At 47.8% G+C, this 21484-nt stretch overlaps 1 protein-coding gene across 1 annotated transcript in view; it reads left to right on the top strand.

Annotated features, from left to right (window-relative positions):
• The window catches only part of LOC119403631 (solute carrier family 26 member 10), a 135687-nt gene that overhangs the window by 74621 nt on the left and 39582 nt on the right, over window positions 1-21484 (top strand). Inside the window, exons 6-7 of the mRNA XM_037670552.1 lie at window positions 790-945; window positions 3439-3521. Coding sequence (XP_037526480.1) covers window positions 790-945; window positions 3439-3521 — 239 coding nt within the window. The remainder of the gene's footprint in view (window positions 1-789; window positions 946-3438; window positions 3522-21484) is intronic.

Raw genomic sequence — 21484 nt, 5'->3', positions numbered from 1 at the left:
CTAAGAAATGCTTCGCATTTAAAAAGGCGGGCAGTCTCTGATGATTTCCACCAGTACCTGCAAAGCCTCCGAGTAGAGCGGTCGACTTCAATAGCCGCACCAAACCCCATCCCCTTATGCGCACGGATTTGCGCGCACTTAACGGCGACTTTTCATGCGCTTCTCCCAGATAACACGATGAACAAAGAAATGCGTGCTGTGCGCTTGCATCCGGCGTCCGTGACCATATTCCCCTTTCATCCCGAAGCGGATGTATCTCCCCTTTTAGTGCGGTAATTGCGTTTCTTTCTTTCTCACCTCTTGTTTTCTCGAATCGCACACGCGGCACTGTGTTCCTCGCTCACTCTATTTATTTATTTATTTATTATTGTTTGTTTGTTTGTTTGTTTGTTCTGACCCCGCCTCTTGTCAAGTTCTAACAAATTGCGAAATTGCGACTCTGTCTGTAAGTATGTATGTCTCTCACTCTCTCTCTATGACTTTTTTTTTTTGCTGTTGTCGTTCTGGCCCTTCCTCTTGTCACGTTCCAACGAGTTGCGACGGTGTGCGTATCTCTGCTTGTATTACGGGAACTTGCACGTAAACTCGAACGCAATGTACAAATCTCATTTTGATAAAGGCAGGTCTCCGGCCGAAAGCTATATATATAAATATATTTATATATATACACATGCTGCATTTATTCAGATACTATCCAGTGTTCCATATCGCGATAAAGCTTAGGTAAGGACATGGAAAATTTTAGTTCATATGACCTATTTACTCACTTTACACCATCTTCTACTGCAGACAATATACTACGTGGCGATTAGTATTCCATACAGCAGCTTAGCCACGTCATTGCTTTCATTGGTCGCATTTCTGGTTCTCATCGTCTCGAAAGGAATCATTGCTCGCCAAATGAGACGGTTCACAGCGGTGCCTTTGCCGTCGGACCTAATTTTGGTAAGTCAAATATCCAAGCACGCACGTAGCAACCTTTTTCAATATGTTCTGGTAAAGATAATCGTTCGGCTTAATTTTCCTGATACGAACATATTTTCAAAATTGAATAGCGCACCGGCGAGGGAAGAAACAGACAGAAAGAGTTGCTAAAGGTTATATTCATTATGCGCCCTTCCTTCTGGCGTTCGTGTGCTACTCTCAACTTTGCTGAACCAACAGGTCCATGTCGCCGCTTTACTGATGTTCAAAGCGTTTACCAGGCACTACTCCGAATAATAGAAAAACAATTGGAATGGTGAAGTTGGTTTGCCGAAATAGGACCCTGGCACCTTAGCCAAGAGGGCTGCAGCTTAAATAGCAAGCTGAACCACATGTGCTAATGGCGCCTAAGGGCATGGCAAAATCGGGCATTGCCTTGACGGCTATTCGATGCCTTCGCATCTGTGGTATTTCACTGGTTTGCTAGGCGGACCTTACGCAAATTTTCATAGGTTAAAGCAGGCCAGAAGCACATGAAACCTGTGTGAATGTAGCTATCATAGCAATTGAAGAATTTGAACACACTGCTTTCTCTCTGCCAAAGATATGATATAGAAAATAATATTGCACTTTCTCTGAATCGCCAACAAAACAGCATAAAATGCTGTGAAACTGCAGCGCAAAAAACACGTGGACGGAACAAAAACGAGAAGGACGAGCGTGAGCCTTGGTTGATCCATGTCTTTCTTGCGCTTCAGTTTCTCAGAAATATGCACGAACACGCCCAACTTGCCACTTTAAGCATAAAATGGTGGACGTCCGAATTTACAGCACGTAACTGAAGAGTGTGCCAAGACTGTTTTATGGAGCTAAATGCAGCTAATACTATGAAAGAAAAAAATCCAGGCGAATATGGAAGCACTGTACGTATTTACAATTTTTGTTTTTTTTTTCTTTCCAAAAGTGCACAAAACGTGCAGATTCTATGAATAGGCTCAAAAATGTTCAGAAATAATATAATAATATATAACTACTCGGAGATCGAGGCGCTTTCAAAATATATAAACCTCATTTGGGCAGTTTAATCTGCTATTTTGTTGCTGTTAGAACTCCATATATGCCGACATGAGCGCGTGTTCGCTACACTAAACAAGCCTAACAAATTTTTCACCTTTCTGAACTTCAGATTCCAGTACAGAGATTCTTGCTCAGCTCTCCGGTACTATCTTGACTGATAGGCTGTAAGCATATTTGATGGGGTAAGATATGGGCAAAGAACGTAGAGGGCTGTAGTCGCTTCGAGGGCCGCAATATTATTTACTTCTATACCCATCTGCTGCACATGTTGTATGTACATCCAGGCGGGGCAATTGCCTGCACGTCTCGGAAGGACAGATCCCCTTGCAACGCATAACATCCTCTTCCGCCTCCTCAAAAAGAGGATTGTGGATGCAATTTCCAGGAAGTTACCCATGTGGCATGGCAGGATATTCGTATCTGGCCCACTTCGTGTTCTCAACCGGCAACATCCATATCGTTGAAAATGTTTCCACAAACGTGAGTTCCAGAGAGTTGCTTGTTCGGCAAGTTGGTACATGGTTCCACTCGAAGAAAGCAGCTAAAACGTGGAAATAGAAAAAAACTGAGAGGCAGAATGCAGACACACTGACACCGCGGTGGCTCCACGTTCCCACATTTTAGTGGCTTTCTTGAAGTGGATCTGCCGAATTTGCCATATCAAGAGATTATAGGAATACAGACTGGGAAGTCGAACCAAAGCCGCACCTCATCCCAGACTCAACAGGTGGCAGACGAGGGACTGGCTCCGAATAGAGACTCCTACTCACGTCTACACGTACTTCACAAGATATTTCCCGAAAAACACAGGGACAAATGCCCGTGGTGCTACTACACCCCGTCACTCGAACACATAAGTTACCAGTGCACGGAGCACTTGGCAGACGCCGTCTCATTATTAGTGAAAGCAGCGCCTCCTCTATTGTGTTGAGATTGGGATGAGGTGCGGCTTTGGTTCGCCTTCCCGGTAACCGATAGAGGAGGCGCTGGGTAAGGACAGACCTAACACTTGGTCGTGGGAGGCGCGCTTTTCGGAAGTGGACTGAGGAAGGCAACTGGCGACCCTTGACCAGACCCAGTGAGCCACAGTAGCCAGTGGGACCCTGGAACTGATCACGTAGCGCAAAAATTTGACACTGGACAAGAGAGGGACGAAGACGAGCGCTTACTTCCAACAAGGAAGTAAGCGCTCGTCTCACGTGCGCTACGCGATCACGTGCGTTACTTAATCAGTTATGCATTACCAACATGCCCAACTTCATACTCTTGGACCCTGGAAGATGGGATCCACCTACAGTAATCAAGCTGCCATATTTTAATAAAGTTCTTTCGCTTTTTTCGACTGTCCACATTATCGGTGACTTAGGCGCATTTCTTTGCAACAGAGCGGTATTTTATTGCTTCTTTCTGAAAAAGCTTTCAATTTACTTCCTTCAGGTCATTATTGCAACGGCGGTGTCTCACTTCCTCCAGCTCGACACCAAGCACAACGTAAAAGTGGTTGGGAATATTACTTCAGGGTAAGCTCCACGTATTCATGGGTGGCCCTCAGATTGGTGAGGCAGTGGTGCTGAATTTGCATGGATACAAAGTGAATATAACAACCCATGGGGGCTAATGAGGTCCATGTTCACAGCGCAATGAAGAATGTGTGGGGGGGGGAGCGAGGGGGGGGCGTACTTTTGCGTACACAGCACAACACAGCGCAACTACCGAGAAGCAGACGCTAAAAAGAAGGATCTAAAAGGCGCTGAATTACAACTAGTTTATTTTCTTGAGAAACGCGCATATATACGCCGGACAGATGAAGGAAACAACAAGAAAAACACATGATAAATCAGAAAGAGATAAGGCTAGCCATTAGCCGTTATCGACACGTGCTCTGCTGAGATAGTTCAACTCTTTTTTGGTGAGTGCTATCGATACCACGCCTAAGCATTGCTCATCCCAGCGGTGAGTCGCTGCTGCGCGGACAATTTCATTTCCCGGGTAAGTGTATCTGAACTTTCCCTGATTAGGCGGCAATTCGCAAACGGGCTCACAGGCACATGCCTCACAGTGGATGGCAAGGCGTTCGTCCGCTTTCTTTTGTACATGATTATGATGTTCTCTGAACTGGTCATTGATACCGGTATATTGGCCTGTATTGCCCAATATGCATTTTTCCACAAGTTAATGGTAAATCGCATACCACACCTTGCATGCAACTAATGAACAGCTTTCAGTGGTAAGTCTTGCAAGCACTGTTTCCCTTTCCGGAAGCATGGTTAGTACTGCAAAGTGCAGACAACGTCTCCGGGTCAAAGAAAGCCATCTGAATGGCCACTCGTTCAGCTATTATTTTAATGAACGCGAAACCTTATGAATGTACGGGATGACAGCCAAATTCCTCTTATGCACATTTTCTTCGACTTGCGGTTGTGAGCCCCATAAACCTTGCTTTTAAATGCGAAGCATTTCTTTGCGAACTTCTGAAGTTGCCGGGGTACATTGCGTGGAGTAGTGTATCGTGCGAGTAGGAACTGCAGATACTGCCCGGAGAGTGCTAACACCCTTTACCACATCGTATGGGGATGCCGAAACAACCCAAGTATCCCGACCATAGACGAACAGAGCATCCAATAAAATTCGGAAGACCAGTAGGAGGCGTTGCTGACGTCACTAAACCCTGAGGACCAGCTCCGACTGGTGGACAGGGCTCTGGCATCAGCTGCAAGCCATGGCTACCTGGAGTAAAGAAGGCACCCACCTCTGGGCGAAGAGAACGCGTGCCTGGTCAAACAATAAAGTTTAGTTCTCTCTCTGCGAACTTCTGCGACTTTGAGCGTATCTATCTATCTATCTATCTATCTATCTATCTATCTATCTATCTATCTATCTATCTATCTATCTATCTATCTATCTATCTATCTATCTATCTATCTATCTATCTATCTATCTATCTATCTATCTATCTATCTATCTGGTCGTTTCGGTAAAGGGACCGACAACTGCCCAGAATATGAAATGAGTTGACTCCACTGATGTAAAGATTGTCCGTCGCACTGACTCAAACCAACCCTGTTTTTTTCGTGAGAGATGGATTTCTATTTTTATTTCTTAATTGAATGTCGCGAAAAATGACCTGTGGCGCCTCTGGCGGCAAAAACATGAATGATCCGATGAAGACGACCACGTGACCGTTGATTGCTGTACGCGGTCGACGATTTTTTTGTTATTATTGAAATATTGTTCGTTTGTTTATATTAAAAGGTATTACTCTATAATAATGTACATATAGGCCTGCGTTAGTAGTATGCAATAATGTGGCGCTGCCTTCGCGAGACGTAATGATCCCATGCTCGTGAGCGCGTCGTGAGCAACTTTTCGGCGTGCTCATGCAACCGTGCACGCAGTTTCCAGGTCGCTGAGATTTAGGAGCGACATAGTTTTGCTACCTACACTTCGTCTCAGAAATGACGCGCGCTGCTACTCGGTGCGGCCGTGCATATGCACAGTTACGTTTTCGATTACTTGGCTTGGCTCGTGTATCGAGAGAGTAACGACGCCGGGACAAGCCATCCATGTCACAGGCGCAGGCAACCTTGGGCGCAGGCGCGCACAACGCTCTACAAATACCGGGAAGCTGTATAAAGCCACACATCTCATTGTAACAGCTTGCTATTTTAAAAATGGTTGGAAAGCTGAAAATAAAGGTGGTTAAGCATAGTTACAGTAACTCCTGCGAAAGCAGAACAACGAAAGCGTTCACAAGGGCTAGCGGCATCGCTATCAATTCTCAGCGTTGCTGGAGCAAGCCTCCATGCGTGTTTAGAGCCTTTCAGGTCGAAAAATACTGCTTTTAAAATAACTACGCGCTTTTCGGATAAACCACTGCAGCTACAAACGCTACGAGGGGTGAGCTTCCTGTCGCGCCGTAAAAAAGTGTGTCGGGAAAAATCAGTTGTCGGTCCCTTTATTGGAATGTATACCAGAAGTGGTATGGCAAAGCATGACTGCATGACGAACATAATTGACAGATCATAATATAGAAGGCATGATATGCATGTCATGGACGGCATGATATGTATGTGAAAGTGTTGGTGCTCTTGTGGCTGTTTCATTAACTTGACATATACAAAAATTGGTATGGTGTGACAACAGTGTATCACAAACACAGGTGACAGGTCATATCGTGCAAATCATGACACGCATGTCATGAATAGCACAAAACACGTCACATGGTCTCGGGGCGCTGGCGACCGTTTAAATAGATCGATTTATACCAAAACTGGTACGATAACACATCTCTGCTTGGCGAGCGTAAATGACAGGTGGTAACGTGCAAATCACGAGGTGCATGTCATGTACGCCACGACATACATGCTCCGCTCATGGTGCGCTTGCGGCCGTTTCGCTATCTTGACATGTACGAAATTTAGTATTTCATGACGGGAATATATGAAGAACATAAATCACAGGTGGTAACATGAAAATTATGGCATGCATGTGATGTAGAGCATGATTTACATGCCACGCTCATGGAGCGGTCGCGGCCTGTTCGCTAGCTTGGTAATCCCGAAAATCGGTATTTCCTGACGTCACTGTATCACTAACATAAATGGCAGGTGGTAACATGAGAATCATTACATGCATGTCGCGTAGGGCATGATTGACATGCCATGCTGATGGTGCGCTCGCGGCTGTTTCGCTAGCTTGACATACACCAAAATTGGTATTGCATGATGTGACTGTACGACGAACTTAAATGACAGGTGGTAATATGCAAATCATGACATGCATGTTGTGTAGGGCATGCCATCTATGCCATGCTCATGGTACGCTCGCAGCCGTTTTCCCAGCTTGATTTCACCAAAACTGGAGCTGTGTGACGTGACTGTACGACGAACATAAATGACAGTGGTAGCATGACAATCATGGCATGCATTTCATGTAGATCATGATTTGCATGCGACGCTCTTGGTGCGCTCGCGGCCAGTTCGCTGGCTTGGTATACCCCAAAATTTGTATTTCGGGACGTCACTGAATGACGAACGTAATGGACAGTTGGTAACATGAAAATCGTGACATCCATGTCGTGTAGGGCTTGATTTAAATGCCTCGCTCATGATGTGCTCGCGGATGTTTCGCTTGCTTGACATAGGCCAATATTGGTACTGCACGACGCTACTGTATGATCAACACTAATAGAGGTGGTGACATGACAATCATGACATGACGCTCATGGAGCGCTCGCGGCCGTTTCCCTAGCTTGATATACACACCAGAACTGGTATTGCCTTACGTGACTGCATGACGAACACATATGGCAGGTCTTAACGCGCAAATAATAAAATGCGTCATGTACGGCATGATTTGCATGTCCCTGTCTTGGTGGGCTTCCGGCCGTTTTGTTAACTGGATATACACCAAAATTGATATGGCATGACATGGGTGCGTGAAGAACATAAATCACAGGTCATGCATTGTGTATACCAGAATATGCGCTTCATTATATAAGAGATTGTAAATGCACGCATGCATGTCAAACATGGGATGTATAGTGAAGTAGTTGTCGTGATATGAACGACTTCATTTTCCTCCAAAAGAAACTAGGCGACGTATCTTAGAAGAACAGACTGTTGGGCGAGCTGGTAATGCATTATGTAGAAAACTGCGGGAAACAACGTGCGCGAAAAAAAAAAGCGCTTGTTTAGTCCGTTTCTTCCTTTGTGTACGTTTTTTCGCGCAGTTTTCTACATAAGGCGATGTATGCAGCTCTCTGCTGGCTGCTTCGCACTACATCGATTCGCACAGTGCGAGGATCTGCTGATTTTCTCACCCCTAACGTTTCCTTGAGCGACAGAGGAAAGCAAGAGCATGCGATAGCAAAAATTTGAAAGGAGAATAGACTGCGCACTGAAACTAGCTTGAATTGCGTGACTGCATGACTTAGTGAGCGCATTCAGGAAACGTAGTCGCGCAATGCCCCTTTTTACTAGTTTGGAATGTGCTGAAGAAAATAGCGACATTGATCCCCTTGGCTCATATGCCCAAAGACATGCAAAGAGCAAAATTTCAGCCTAAGGTCCAGAAACCAGATCGAATTCCACTCTGGCAATCAATGCGTTAACATCAACGGTTTCATGCACCTTTGAAATATGGACAGCCCATTCACGACACGTTGAGCAAGACCTGCGGGGTAGACTCAAGCATGATGAAAAAAATCGTCCACATAACAAAAGACCATCTGCCATCTGAAAACTGCAGCGTCTTCCAGAACAAGGGCAAGAAAGAAATAATGCTTTTCACGCCAATGAAATAACAGAATTACAAGTGTTACTGTACCGTCGCAGCGTCGCAAATGATTAGGCTAGCTTTTAATACAAGCAAATATAATGAGCCTTAATTTCATCGACGAAACAAGCGAAACCACGAGACTATTTGTGGCAAGTGGTCCTCTTAGAAAACTAAGTTTATGTCAAACTCAGTACTATAAGCTGCGTTACCTGTTAAAGGTTTCGTCGCTACAGTAATTGACTACACGTAATTTGTTACTGAAAAAGTAATCGACGTGGAGGGAGTAATACTGAGAAAGATTTAATCCAATGATTGCGAAACGGTCACAGATGTAGCATGGCGTGCAATTTGTTCAGCGCATGTCTTAGTACAACTGCCGAAGGCGTGGAGGATATCCATGCTGACAAATCATAGACCCTTTGTGCTAACGTCGATATAAAAGCTTTTTCCATTGAAATTTTAGTAGCGAGTCAGAGCTTTTCCTGCGCATTTTTTTTCTTTGTCCTCGTCCATGTGATTGCTGCAAAAAGATGAAGATTATAGACCCTAATTGTTCATGACTTCAATACGCGCACGCCGAGAGGAAATTATGAGCCTCAACAAGGCAGAAACACCATTATTGCTCGTATACGAATCTTGAAAAAATAGTACCCTTAGAGATTCTAAGGAGCATGGTAGCAATAGGCGAGCAACTGGATATAACCCGGTCTGCTAATGTCCACGTAATTTGCTACAGAGGTCTTTTAATTAAGGAACAATACGAGGCGCAAGTTTCTCATTTAAAAAATGATACGAGACAACTCAACAAATTCTGCAGCATCAACGAAAGGGCTCAAAGTATTGCAAGGAAGAAGAATAGATAATAAAACATTCGGCAGATCCCACGTACCTTGGGAATCGATGTTATGCGAAGCATGCGCGGGATGGTGACTGTGGCGTAATTTTTCACATTGAGCGAAACGTTACGGAATGACGCTAGAGAAATGTGGAAGTGGTGTACGCACACTCATATGTTGAAGAGTCGCATATGTATTATGTAACCAATTGTTTACAGTTGCGCAACGATGCCAACTGCAACATGGTGTTATTGCGTATGGTGTGACCAACACCAGACGCGGTAAGCTGATATGTAGTACTTATATTCTTCAATATTGGATAGCGCGAATCCGAGCAGCACAAAGAAGGAACACAGATGCACAGGACAGGTGTTACTCGCAACTAAGTTTCATTCAGGAAGGTTTCCCTAGATATTACACAACCGAGTGGCACGCGCAGGGCCACTGCACGTACCTTACAGTCACAGTTCCAGTTAAAGTTACGCTTGCACTTCTCAGTTATGACGGAGAACGCACGCACGTTTCACGAACCCGTGTGAACGTGTGGAAGTGGTTCATGACAGTTCTTGAAGAAGGTTATCATCACCGTGATCAGTGAGCACCAGCAGCTGGACCGGACTTGTTAGTCGAATCTAGTCGTGATCGCGGTTACGAGGGGTCTAAGTGTAATGAAGTGCGAGGTACAGTACAGCTGGTGGAAATCGTGGATACCTCTTGCGATGAAGTTATCTATGATGCCTCCTGTCCTGGACGTGGCAGCGAGGTCTATTGATGCCCTGTTCACATTCAAGCCGTCTTTCATGCAGTACAAGGACAAGGCGTTGTTCGGTCTTTAGAAATCAACGTTGAAGTCACCGGTAATGATGAGAGGCCTGGTACTCTCGCCATATTTATTGTACGAAGCATTGGCCCCGGTTTTTGTGTAGTCCACGTGGTCCACATTGCGGACCACGTAGACGAGTGGATAGTAGTTGAGCGTCTTCCAGGGGTGTTCTGTCTTCAGCTTCCTCACTTTCCTTGCGTCCGCCGCGGTGGTGTCGCGGATTACGGTGCTCGGCTACTGACCCGAAGGTCGCCGGTTCGATCCCGGCCACGACGGCCGAAATTCGATTGAGGCAAAATGATAGGTGCCCGTGTACTGTGCGATCTCAGTACACGCTAACGAATACCAGATGGTCAAACTTTCCGGAGCCCTTCGCTACGGCGTCTCTCATAATCATATCGTGCTTTGGGGACATAAAACCCCAACAATTATTATTGTTATCACCTTCCTTGCTTGTCAATGTGGGTGTGTTCGTGGTTACTGTGTTGATTGAGACTCTGCATCAGCTGTGGCACATACCCGCATAGCATGAACTTTGGTATGCGGGTATGTGTCATACGTGACTGAGAAAAGTGTTTCATGACGTACGCAACGGGTATTTTGCGTTATTCACGTCAGGACCAGTAAATCGTGTTCGTCGTACCCTGATCCCCTGCTATGTCAATTTTGGTATATCACAAGTTATGGAGACGACCAGGAGAGCGCCCAGACGTAGGCGGCTAGATAGATAGATAGATAGATAGATAGATAGATAGATAGATAGATAGATAGATAGATAGATAGATAGATAGATAGATAGATAGATAGATAGATAGATAGATAGATAGATAGATAGATAGATAGATAGATAGATAGATAGATAGATAGATAGATAGATAGATAGATAGATAGATAGAAACGGCGAAAGTGCCTGAGGTTCGCTAAGAAATGCTTCGCATTTAAAAAACGCCAGGCCTGCGCGGAAAGCGCAGAACAGTCACAGCGAAAGCTAGAAAAGCGTTTTGTTTTTTTACAGCGAAAGCTGTTATGAGATCCCATCAAGGGCCGTTTTTGGCACCGTGGTTGTCCGCCGCAGCCGCCGGTGTCTGTAACCGCTATCGCTCCAAATAAGAAAAAAATTCCATGATGGAATGAAGTTCGAACCTGGGCCTTCTGCGTGGGATCCCAGTGTTCTACCCCGGAGCCATGACGGTGCTTGAAATTGCTTTGCAAAAAGACCCTATACAGGCTTCATGTCGAGAAGGAACCACATTAACATATGTAACCTAGCGTGGTAGAAGAGTAAAATAACAACCAAGCGTCACACAACGCGAATTCTGTAACCAGGCGTCACATAATGCGAATTGCGCAACGAGTGGGTTGTTGAATGCTTCCAACCCATTACAAAGGGCTCTTCCATAGTACTTCATCGTCATGCCACAGCATCAACAAAGTGCACATAATGTCTTACATGTGTTTGGCAGGTACCACGGTTTTCCGCAGAATGACGAAAAATTGCATAGTGGCTGCTTCCCTACTTCACAAAAATTATGATGGTTTATAGCGTCATGGGTTCCTCGGAAGTTCACTTCGACTGGTTGCCAAGGAAGCCCATAAGGCTGCCATGATCCATTTCCTCAGGGTCTCAATAAAGTTAATTCCTCCTCCCTATCTCTTTCTCATGTTAGCTTATGTTATAAAGCGTGGTGGGAGAGTGAAATAATGACCGGGCGTCACACAATGTGAATTACGTAACTAGTGGGTCCTTTAAAGCTTCCAACCCCTTACAAAAAATCACAGTTTCGCCGCAAGGGCGAAGCAATGAATGCGATAGCAAGAAACTAATGCTATACGAAGTGAGGCTCGCCAATGGATACTCTCAGTTTGAACAGCGCTCCTGTTACAAAGACGGCCGAAGCAGCGAAGGAAACTAGCGCGCTTCAATGTCGAGCTGTGACACTTGATAGTTCGCGCTCATCTTCTGTTTGTTCGTTTAGCGGCGTCGTTTAGCGGCGCTCCGTAACATGAGCGCAGACATCACGGTTAAAGCTTGAAACATCCCTCTTGCCCTCACCACGAGAAAACCGCGCGAGCAGACAGCGGAAGGCCAAGTTTCTCCTTGCGCAAATATAAGAAGAAGCGAGCGAGCTCGCCGACGACTTTTAAATGCGCTCGTCGCGCTTCTAGCGCCATCTCGCTGGTAATGAAGAAACGCTTATGAGCGCCGGCCATCTCTGAGTCCGTCCAGCGGCAAAGGGTGTGTATATAACGCTCGCCGTTAGCTATGCGGAGGACCTGATTTGCGTGGCGTAGTGGCTAGCGCCACTCGCTGCGGAGCAAGAGGTCCCTGGTTTGATTCCGCGCTTCGGAAGCATTTTTCTGAATTATTTTTCTTTGGGGCTTTTATATATATATACATACTTATACATATACGGTGCATGACGGCGACGGGGACGGACATTTTCCAACCGAGACTGTCCATATAATTGCTATCGCAATAAAAGGTTCAGTCATAATTCTTCATCGTCATCAGCCAACGCATCAAGAAACTGCAGATTTGGTACCTCGCTTCTCCGCAGAATGACGAGTAATGTCGTGGTAGGTGCTTCCCAACTGCACAAAAATTATGATTTGGGGCGTAGTGGGTACGTTGCTAGTGTACTTGTATTAGTAGGCACAAGAGAGTTTATAACGGGCTCTAGAAATGCCGCTCTTCGAGCTTTCGCTGTGACTGTGCTTTCCGCGCAGGCCTGGCGTTTTTTTTTTTCTTATTTCGAGCGATAGTGGTTAGAGACACCGAGAGCGGCGGACAACTACGGCGCCAAAAACGGCCTTTGTTGTGATGTCATAACAGCTTTCGCTGTAAAAGTAAAGGTAGTACGCACCCAGGCTCTAGCGCAGTCACGATTGTGTTGAAATAGAACACTTCTATGAGAATCCTGAATAGGCAGCCCGGAAGGTAGAAACAGAATACACATCATTCCTACAGTATTTAAGTGCGAATGTGGGCAAAAAGCGTGATGATGAACACGTGAGTAACAACTACTGAATCGGCTCTAAGTATACTCAAGGAGAGTTGGTAGAATGAATGGAAAAGTATCAAATCAGAGTAACTAGCACTTTTAGGGGCGAAGCTCCTCAGGATGTGGACCTGTCCCTCCTTTGTAGCTTGTAGTATGTAGCCACGCATAGTGGGATGTATCCACTCCATGTGATAAAGATGACGATGACCACTGATGACCATGAAGAATAAGCGCGTTCCAGTATAGTGGAATGTACCCACTACACGTGATAACGATGACGATGACGCTGATGACCATGAAGTATAAGCACGTTCCATGACGATGACGACTAATGACCGTGAAGAATAAGCGCGTTCCAGTATAGTGGAATGTACCCACTACACGTGATAACGATGACGCTGATGACCATGAAGTATAAGCGCGTTGCAGACCACACATTATCTTTCTGCCATGGATGAAAACAATCGTGAAGGCGCTCTCGCCCTCGAAAGGCAAAACGGCAACGCCGACAATAAACGTTCCCCTGAGCTTAACGTCATATATGAGGAACCGCGCGTTTGTGTGTCAGGTCTTTGTATGATGATCGAGTAAGCAAAATTTACAGGGATTGGCGGTTTACCAGATTACCTCCGGAGCTTCGCCCACTCATCATCATTCACTTCGTGGATATGGCGTGATTTTTTTCCGGCACTCGAGAAGCAGAAAGGGTACCTATAATAGTCGCATTAGAGCTACGACAGATGAAAGAGAATTAATATTATCTTTCGACAGCAGTGGAGCGCATGATATAGGAATGGTAGGTAGGGCAAAAGATAGCGACCATAAGTTTGGAAGGAGGAGAGAGAGAGAAATGTTTTAATAAAAAGCTGGAGATGTTTGCCTGGCTATTCGCCTGACATGCTACTCCAGGTGCTCCAGGGTGATGATTATGATATATACACTGATAACCACACATACATACATAGACTACACTGTTTACAAAGTTTCGGTCAGGCTTGTGGCCTGCAAGAAAGTCAGCAGCGCTTTCGTTGCGCGTAACGCACAGGCGCTGTTTTGCCATGGGCCCAGAATGTGCTGCAGTTCTAAGCACGAGTCCTGTTGAAGGTGCAAAGCCGCCTTCGGAGAAAGTCTTTCTGTTGCGTATCGCCTGCATTCGCAGAGAACGTGTTTTAGGTCTTCTAGGACGTTACATTGAACGCACAATGGTGAGTCCGACAGCTTGATTTTGTTCTTGAAGTAATGGGTGTAGGCGACGTTTAGTCTGATGCGGTGCAAGCATGTTTCCTCTTGTCTGTTGAGGTCTCGCGGCATATCGAAGGCACACGACGGATCAATTTTGTAAAGAGGCCCATACTGGTGACTGGCATCTGTCCAGAGGGATCGCTGGAAGCGCCATGCATGTGCCGATACAAGTGTCGCCGCGTCTTTTCTCGAGAAAGGTATTTCAACCATTTCTCTCGAGGCGTCATGTCCAGCTTTGGCAGCGTCATCAGCCTGGACGTTGCCTTGTATTCCGCAGTGGGCAGGTATCCACTGTAGAACAATGCGGTGATTCAATTCGCAGGCTTTATTGTGTAGCGTACTCGCCCCAAGGAGGAGCGAAAAGCAAAGTACTACACTCCTTGAAGTCTGGGCAAGAACTAATTTTATTTTCCACGAAAAACAGGCTTCGAAAAACGCCAACACAAAGGGGGCGTGGCTGCTTATCTCCCGCGGCACGCCGGTGATAACGTGAGGCATGTTGGCCGCGTATGCGCCGTGCGCCGCTGCATACGAATGGGTATGCGCACACAAATAAAAATTATCGCGGTCGACGGCATCAACGTCCGCTACAAGAGCCCCCCCCCCCCCTAGACCGCGGAGCCATGGGAAAAAAACGAGAAAATGTTAGCAAAACGAGTTAGTCCATGAGGTGAGCCGGTTTCACGCGGTCGAGAGAAACGACGTCCTCTCTGTCGCGAACACGAATGGTCACAGTTTTGTTCGACCGCGACAGCCCACGGAAGGGCCCGTCGTACGCAGGAGTCAACGGAGCTTTCACTGTGTCTCGTCGCACGAACACATGGGTTGCCGTATTCATGTCCGGGAACGAAAACACTCTTTGTTCGCGGCTGACGCGTGGCGCGTTGGGTCGCAGGTGCTCCAACCAGGAATGTAGCCTTTCCATATGTTCTGAAGGTGTCGGCGCAGTGCTTGGTTTCTCACCAAAGAATTCTCCCGGTAGTCGGATTGTAGAGCCGTACAGCATTTCTGCTGCACTGAATCCGAGGTCTTCTTTTAGCGCGGTACGCAGGCCCAGAAGAACGAGAGGGAGCTTCTCTACCCAGTGCTCTCTATCCGATTTGGCCGTTAGAGATGCCTTCAGTTGACGGTGTAGCCGCTCCACCATTCCATTGCTCTCTGGGTGGTAAGCCGTGGTGAACTGGAGCCGTGTTCCCAGAAGCCTTGCCAGCGCAGAGAATAGGTTGCTCTGGAATTGTCGTCCACGGTCGGTTGTTATGCGCAGTGGGCAGCCATAGCGTGAAACCCATGTGGCCACAAACGCCTGTGCGACGGTCCCGGCTGCGATGTCGAGAATCGGCGTCGCCTCAGGCCACCGTGAGTAGCGGTCGACACATGTGAGCAGGTATCTGTAACCCTGGGAAGGAGGAAGAGGTCCTACCAAGTCCAAGTGGACGTGGTCGAAACGACACTCTGGTGGCCGAAATGCTTGAAGTGCTGTGCGCGTGTGACGAGTCACCTTGACTGCTTGACAGGCTCGGCACGTCTTCGCCCAGCGTCGAACGTCGGCGTTAATGCCTGGCCACACAAAGCGGTCCGTGACGAGCCTCTGCGTCGCGCGGATTCCTGGGTGGCTGAGTTCGTGAAGGCTGTCAAACACTGCACGCCTAAACTGGACGGGGACGAAGGGTCTTGGAGATTTCTGCGATGTGTCGCATGTGACCATAGTCGTCGTGTATGGTAGTGGGATCTCTGCGAGCACAAGTGACAGTGGATTCTGCCGCAACACGGTTAGCTCCGGGTCTTCGAGCTGGGCGGCGGCTAATGCCTCAAAGTCGACGGACGCTGAAACGGTGTCGATACGGGAGAGTGCGTCGGCTGCTTGATTTTCGATCCCCGCTATATAGCGGATGTCCGTTGAAAATTCGGAAATGAAAGAAAGTTGGCGCAGTTCTCTTTCCGAATATGAGGAACTGTTGTTCTTGAACGCATATGTCAGCGGCTTGTGGTCTGTTAAAATGTGGAAAGTGCGACCTTCGAGGAAGAAACGGAAATGCTTTACGGAGCAATAAATGGCCAGCATCTCTCTTCCAAAGGTGCTGTAGCGCACTTCCGCCGGTTTCAGCCGTTTCGAAAATAAACCTATCGGTTTCCAGTCCTTGCCGTCGTATTGTTGCAACACTGCTCCCACTGCCGTCGTTGAAGCGTCAACCATGAGCCGCGTTGGCGAGTCAGAAAGCGGGTGCATCAGAAGTGTCGCGGAGGCAAGCTGAGTTTTGGCGTCCTGGAAGGCTTTTTCGTGCTCCGCTGACCAGTGAAACTCGGGTGTTTTCTTGGTGTCCCGGCGCAGCAAGTCAGTTAGCGGCTGTAGAATGTGTGCACAGGATGGGATGACGCGCCTATGGAAGTTGATCAGCCCGAGAAACTCGCGCAACTTGCGGAAAGAGGTAGGCGTGGGAAATTCCCTAACGGCTTGTACCCGTGATTCGAGCGGCAAGATGCCTTGCGGGGTGATTCGATGACCTAGGAAATCTAGTGCTTCAACACCAAATATGCACTTTTGGGGCTTCAAAACCAGACCGTGCTCGTCAAGACGCTTGAAGAGGAGCCGCAGGTGATTTTCGTGCTCTTCCGGCGTTTTGCTGGCGACCAAAATGTCGTCCAAGTAGACGAAGACAAAGAGCAGTCCGCGAGTGACCTCATTCATGAAACGCTGGAATGTTTGTGCCGCGTTCTTCAGTCCGTACGGCATACGAACAAATTCAAAGAGGCCGAACGGTGTTGTCACGACCGTCTTTGGGATGTCGCTTGGTTCTACTGGAATCTGGTGATAAGCGGCCATCAGATCCAGCTCAGTGAAGATGGTCGTTCCCGCGAGGCGAGCGCTGAAATCATGGATGTGAGGGAGAGGATATTGGTCTGACGTTGTCGCAGCATTGCGTGCCCGATAATCACCGCAAGGCCGCCAGTCACCAGGCTCTTGTTTTGGCACCATGTGCAGCGCAGAAGACCAGTTGCTGGAAGAAGGTCGAATAATGCCGAGCTGGAGCATGTGGTCGAACTCACGACGGGCGATTTCGTGTCTTTGTCCACCGAGCCTTCTAGGTCTAGCGGTGACGGGCGGTCCGGTGGTGACAATGTGATGCGTCACCTTGTGCTTGATTGGCAGTTCGGTTTTCCGAGGTTTGGTGATTTCAGGGAAGTCAGCCAGAATCTTTTGAAAGTTTGACTCTGGGTGGAAAGTGCAAATGCCGCATGAGGACAGGTCAGACTTCAGTCCGACAACAGCGAGCGAAGTGACGTTGTCCTTGAGACGACGATCGCGAACGCTAACGTCAAGATTGAAGTGGCTCAGAAAGTCCGCTCCCAGGATGGCCATTCTGACGTCGGCCACAACGAAGAGCCATCGATATGTGCGCCTGAGTCCGATGTCTATCGTCATTGACTGCACTCCATATGATGCAATAGCAGTATTATTGACTGCAATTAGGCTGGAAATGGACTTGCCGCGTCGGCGATGTTGGGCTGTTGCTGGTAGGATAGATAGCTCAGCTCCGGTATCGACAAGGAGGCGTGTGCCGGTGATGCGGTCGACAACGTAGAAGAGGCGGCTTGAGCGCTGGCCCGTGTCGCATTCCGCCGTTAGCGACTGGCCGGTGCGTTTCCCGTCCACGAGCATGGTTGGGTGCAGCGAGTGGCTCGCTCTCTGAAACGGCGGTGGTACCAGCAGACGCTCTGCTCTGCCTCGCTTGAGTGGCCGCGGTGCTGCGGGCTTCGAGCACGGGGCGATGAACGATGCTGTGCAGGACGGTGTTTGTTCGACAGGGCGAGGTTTTCCACTGCTGCAGCCAGTCGGTCAACTCTGTCCTCTAAGCGACCTAACCGGCTTGCATGTTCGGACATTCCCGCTGCAGCAATAGGCATTTTTGATGGCTCGGTGCAGTCGGTGATGCGGTCGGCGAGTTGAGCCAGACGCTCGAGAGCCACGTCGTCCGAGCCAGCGAGTATCATCCGTGTTGAATGTGGCAGTCTCTGCAAAAACAACTCGCGAAGCAATGGCTGTTGACGCTCCTCTGACGCTTGTTGGCCCAGCAGCTGACGCATTCGGTGGAGAAGTTGCGAGGGACGCTTGTCACCGAGCTCTTCATGAGACAGGAGTTGTTGCAGCCTGCTCTGTTCGGACGCCTCAAGACGTTTCAGGACGGTGCTTTTTAGTTCGTCGTAGGCCTTCTCCGATGGAGGGGAGGCGAGCACATCGTCTATGGCGTCAGCAATGTCAGGTGGCAATGCTGCAACGATGTGGAGGTATTTCGATTCCTGCGATGTGATGCGTCGAAGCTGGAAGCGGGCCTCGACTTGGCTGAACCACACCCTGGGGTTTTTGGGCCAAAAATGTGGAAGCTTTAACTCCGAGGCGTTGGTTGTGGATGAGCTTGAAGTGCCTTCCTCGTCTGGCATGGCTGCTGTTTTTCCAAACGTCGCGGGTCACCACTTTGTAGCGTACTCGCCCCAAGGAGGAGCGAAAAGCAAAGTACTACACTCCTTGAAGTCTGGGCAAGAACTAATTTTATTTTCCACGAAAAACAGGCTTCGAAAAACGCCAACACAAAGGGGGCGTGGCTGCTTATCTCCCGCGGCACGCCGGTGACAACGTGAGGCATGTTGGCCGCGTATGCGCCGTGCGCCGCTGCATACGAATGGGTATGCGCACACAAATAAAAATTATCGCGGTCGACGGCATCAACGTCCGCTACAATTGCATAGGCGTTTGATGTCCATTACGAGCTGTTCCTGCGTGCTTGGGGACTTCAGAGACTGTAGCGCCGATCCTGAGTCGGTGAATATGACCCAAGACTCGGCTGTCTGGTCTACGATGGAGCATTATGCTGAATATTAACCGAAAATGAGCAAAATTAGTACCTTGCAAATCTGCCAACCAAGAAGCAGACAGGGCCTAAACAGATGTATTTAAGTTGGTCCTCCCCAACTTGTACGCTGCTTTAGAGCATGAAGTCAAATACAACATCAAGGGAATTAAGAATGTTGTTATAATTTCAGTAACAGCTATTGATGCGAGGCAGAATAAACCACAGAAACATACAGACAGGCTTGGCTATGTAATAAAACATCCTTAAACATGTTACAAAGCATTAAAATTTCTAACTAGAAAAATTGGAGCGAGAGGAAATGCGGCGATATTGACCAGTTTAGAATTAGCTGTATCGTACCCTAGGCTGGGGAAAGGCATGCGGGAACTTGAACGTTGGAAGAGTAAGGAATGTGTGTGTGTGAGAGAGAGAACAAGCGCAGACAACGTCACATTGCGCCAGTCATGTGTGGTAGTAATGGGATTTTTGGGATAGAGGAAGAGACAAGAGTACGTTGCGTCGAAGACAGTAACGTTCTCTAGAAAAAGGCGAGGCTGTTTTCTGTTTCTTCGCTTTATGGAGAAACCCAAGAACATAATACACACAACACAGAACACTGATAGTAAAACGACATTTTACAACCTATGAAATCAAAGAAGACACATGAACAAGTTTAGTCCTAGCGTGAATGAATCAGTCTCACCGGTGAGTTCTTTAAGCCGACGCGGGACACGTCTACATGGAAGATATGTCAGCACGGGACTGCCGTTGCCGCGGGAGTTCGGTGAAGAGCAGGGCAACGCTCAAGTGGATGCCTCGACGGAGATGGCGTGTGACAAAGACCGTGGACGCCGAAGTCCCGCAGTATTCTGCTAGAACGTGTGGACAAGGGACCACAGCCGAACGCTCGGGCCTACATCCGACGGTGTTACTGGTGGCTGCGGTAGGTCCCGGTTGGCTCCATGGACTCGCCGACGAAGATGAGGCCAAGCGAAGTAGGCCACTCCAACCCTTGACCACTGCCAGGCACTAGGGGCTACATCCGACCGTGACGCTGACGACCAGCCCCCACGCTCCTTCCCCTCGATCGAACACTTTCGTCGCAACTTCCTCGCACACCACGCGCACCCCTCTCGCGCCCACCTTCAGCTACATCATTCGGCCCGCCAATTCTTTTTCACTCGTGGCCTCGTGGCATAGCCCATCGTCATCTTCCACTTCGCGCAAGTCTTGCCGCTGCGCTTTTTCCCGTGTCGGCTCCTTCACACCACGCACGATACTCGCGCACTTCTCCCATCACAGTGGTATACGGCGTCACTATCAGTCTACAGGCGCTTGTGCAAATCTGTTCTTAAACATTTTATCATTGACTTCATTGCCGTCATCCTCCATAACTTTTCAGGTTCAAATTCCAGGATGGTTGCTGGCGACGTTAGTCTGTGACGGATTCAAGCTAGAGCGTATGCGAGGGAACATGTGTTGCAAAGTCTCATCGATAATATAGTCATCGCAAAGTTCGACGTTGGCCATGCTAAACGAAAATCAAATGACTTCTGGAAAGCCACTCTTAGCCATTAGGGTGGCTTGTTGGGCAAGTTGGTACATAGTTCTTCGTAAGGAAATGCCAGCAGCACTAAAGAAAAGAGAAGAAACTGAGCCAGGAAAAAGAGACAGGAACAGGTAGGATGCTGGACTAACAACTGACTTTATTTCGATGAAGACGCGAACAACAAACCGAAATGAGCATGCGCAGCAACAACCGTGAATCAAAAACAGGCAACCTATCACCTATCACTGTCAAGAAATCGGACCTCCTTGTCATTCAAAAACACAGATGGCGCACTCACACACTTATCAGGACCAAGTTTGTGAATCTGAAACGCTTCAATAATTTCACGTTCTTTCTGTGTTTTAGCTCTCCCAGTCACCGAAACGTTGCTGAATAGAGGGGCGCAACCGCACACTTTGCAGTGAATCGGTAGATTTCCACCCGTGCCCGTAGGAAGTAAATTTGCGTGCTCACGCATTCTGTCATTCACACACCTACCCGATTTCCCAAAATATTCTTTGCCACAGGTCAGGGGAATACTGTAGACAATGCTAGTATCACACCTGCTGAATCTGTTGACATGCGCCGTATTACAACTGGACCTACTAATCCCATGCCGCGCAACTCGCTTACATATGCTGGACAAAATGCAGGGCGCAGAAAACACAAGCTTGACGCCGTTTCTCCCTGCCACCTTCTTAAGATTGTGCGATACGCCATGTAAGTATGGCATAACCACTACTTGCTTCTTCTCTTCACATGCCTTACGCTGACTGGAAGGCTGTTTCTTTTTCATGTGCAGAGATTCCGCTACCGCCTCAATCATAACCTGAGAGTAGCCTGCATTCACCAGCCTCTCAACCTGCTGATGAAAACCGGTTTGCATTTGATGCGTACAACTTTTT

The sequence above is a fragment of the Rhipicephalus sanguineus genome, chromosome 8 (genome assembly GCF_013339695.2).
Source record: "Rhipicephalus sanguineus isolate Rsan-2018 chromosome 8, BIME_Rsan_1.4, whole genome shotgun sequence".
Lineage (NCBI taxonomy): Eukaryota > Metazoa > Arthropoda > Arachnida > Ixodida > Ixodidae > Rhipicephalus > Rhipicephalus sanguineus.
The sequence above is the reverse complement of the archived record's forward strand: the minus strand, read 5'-3'. Positions and strand labels throughout refer to the sequence as shown.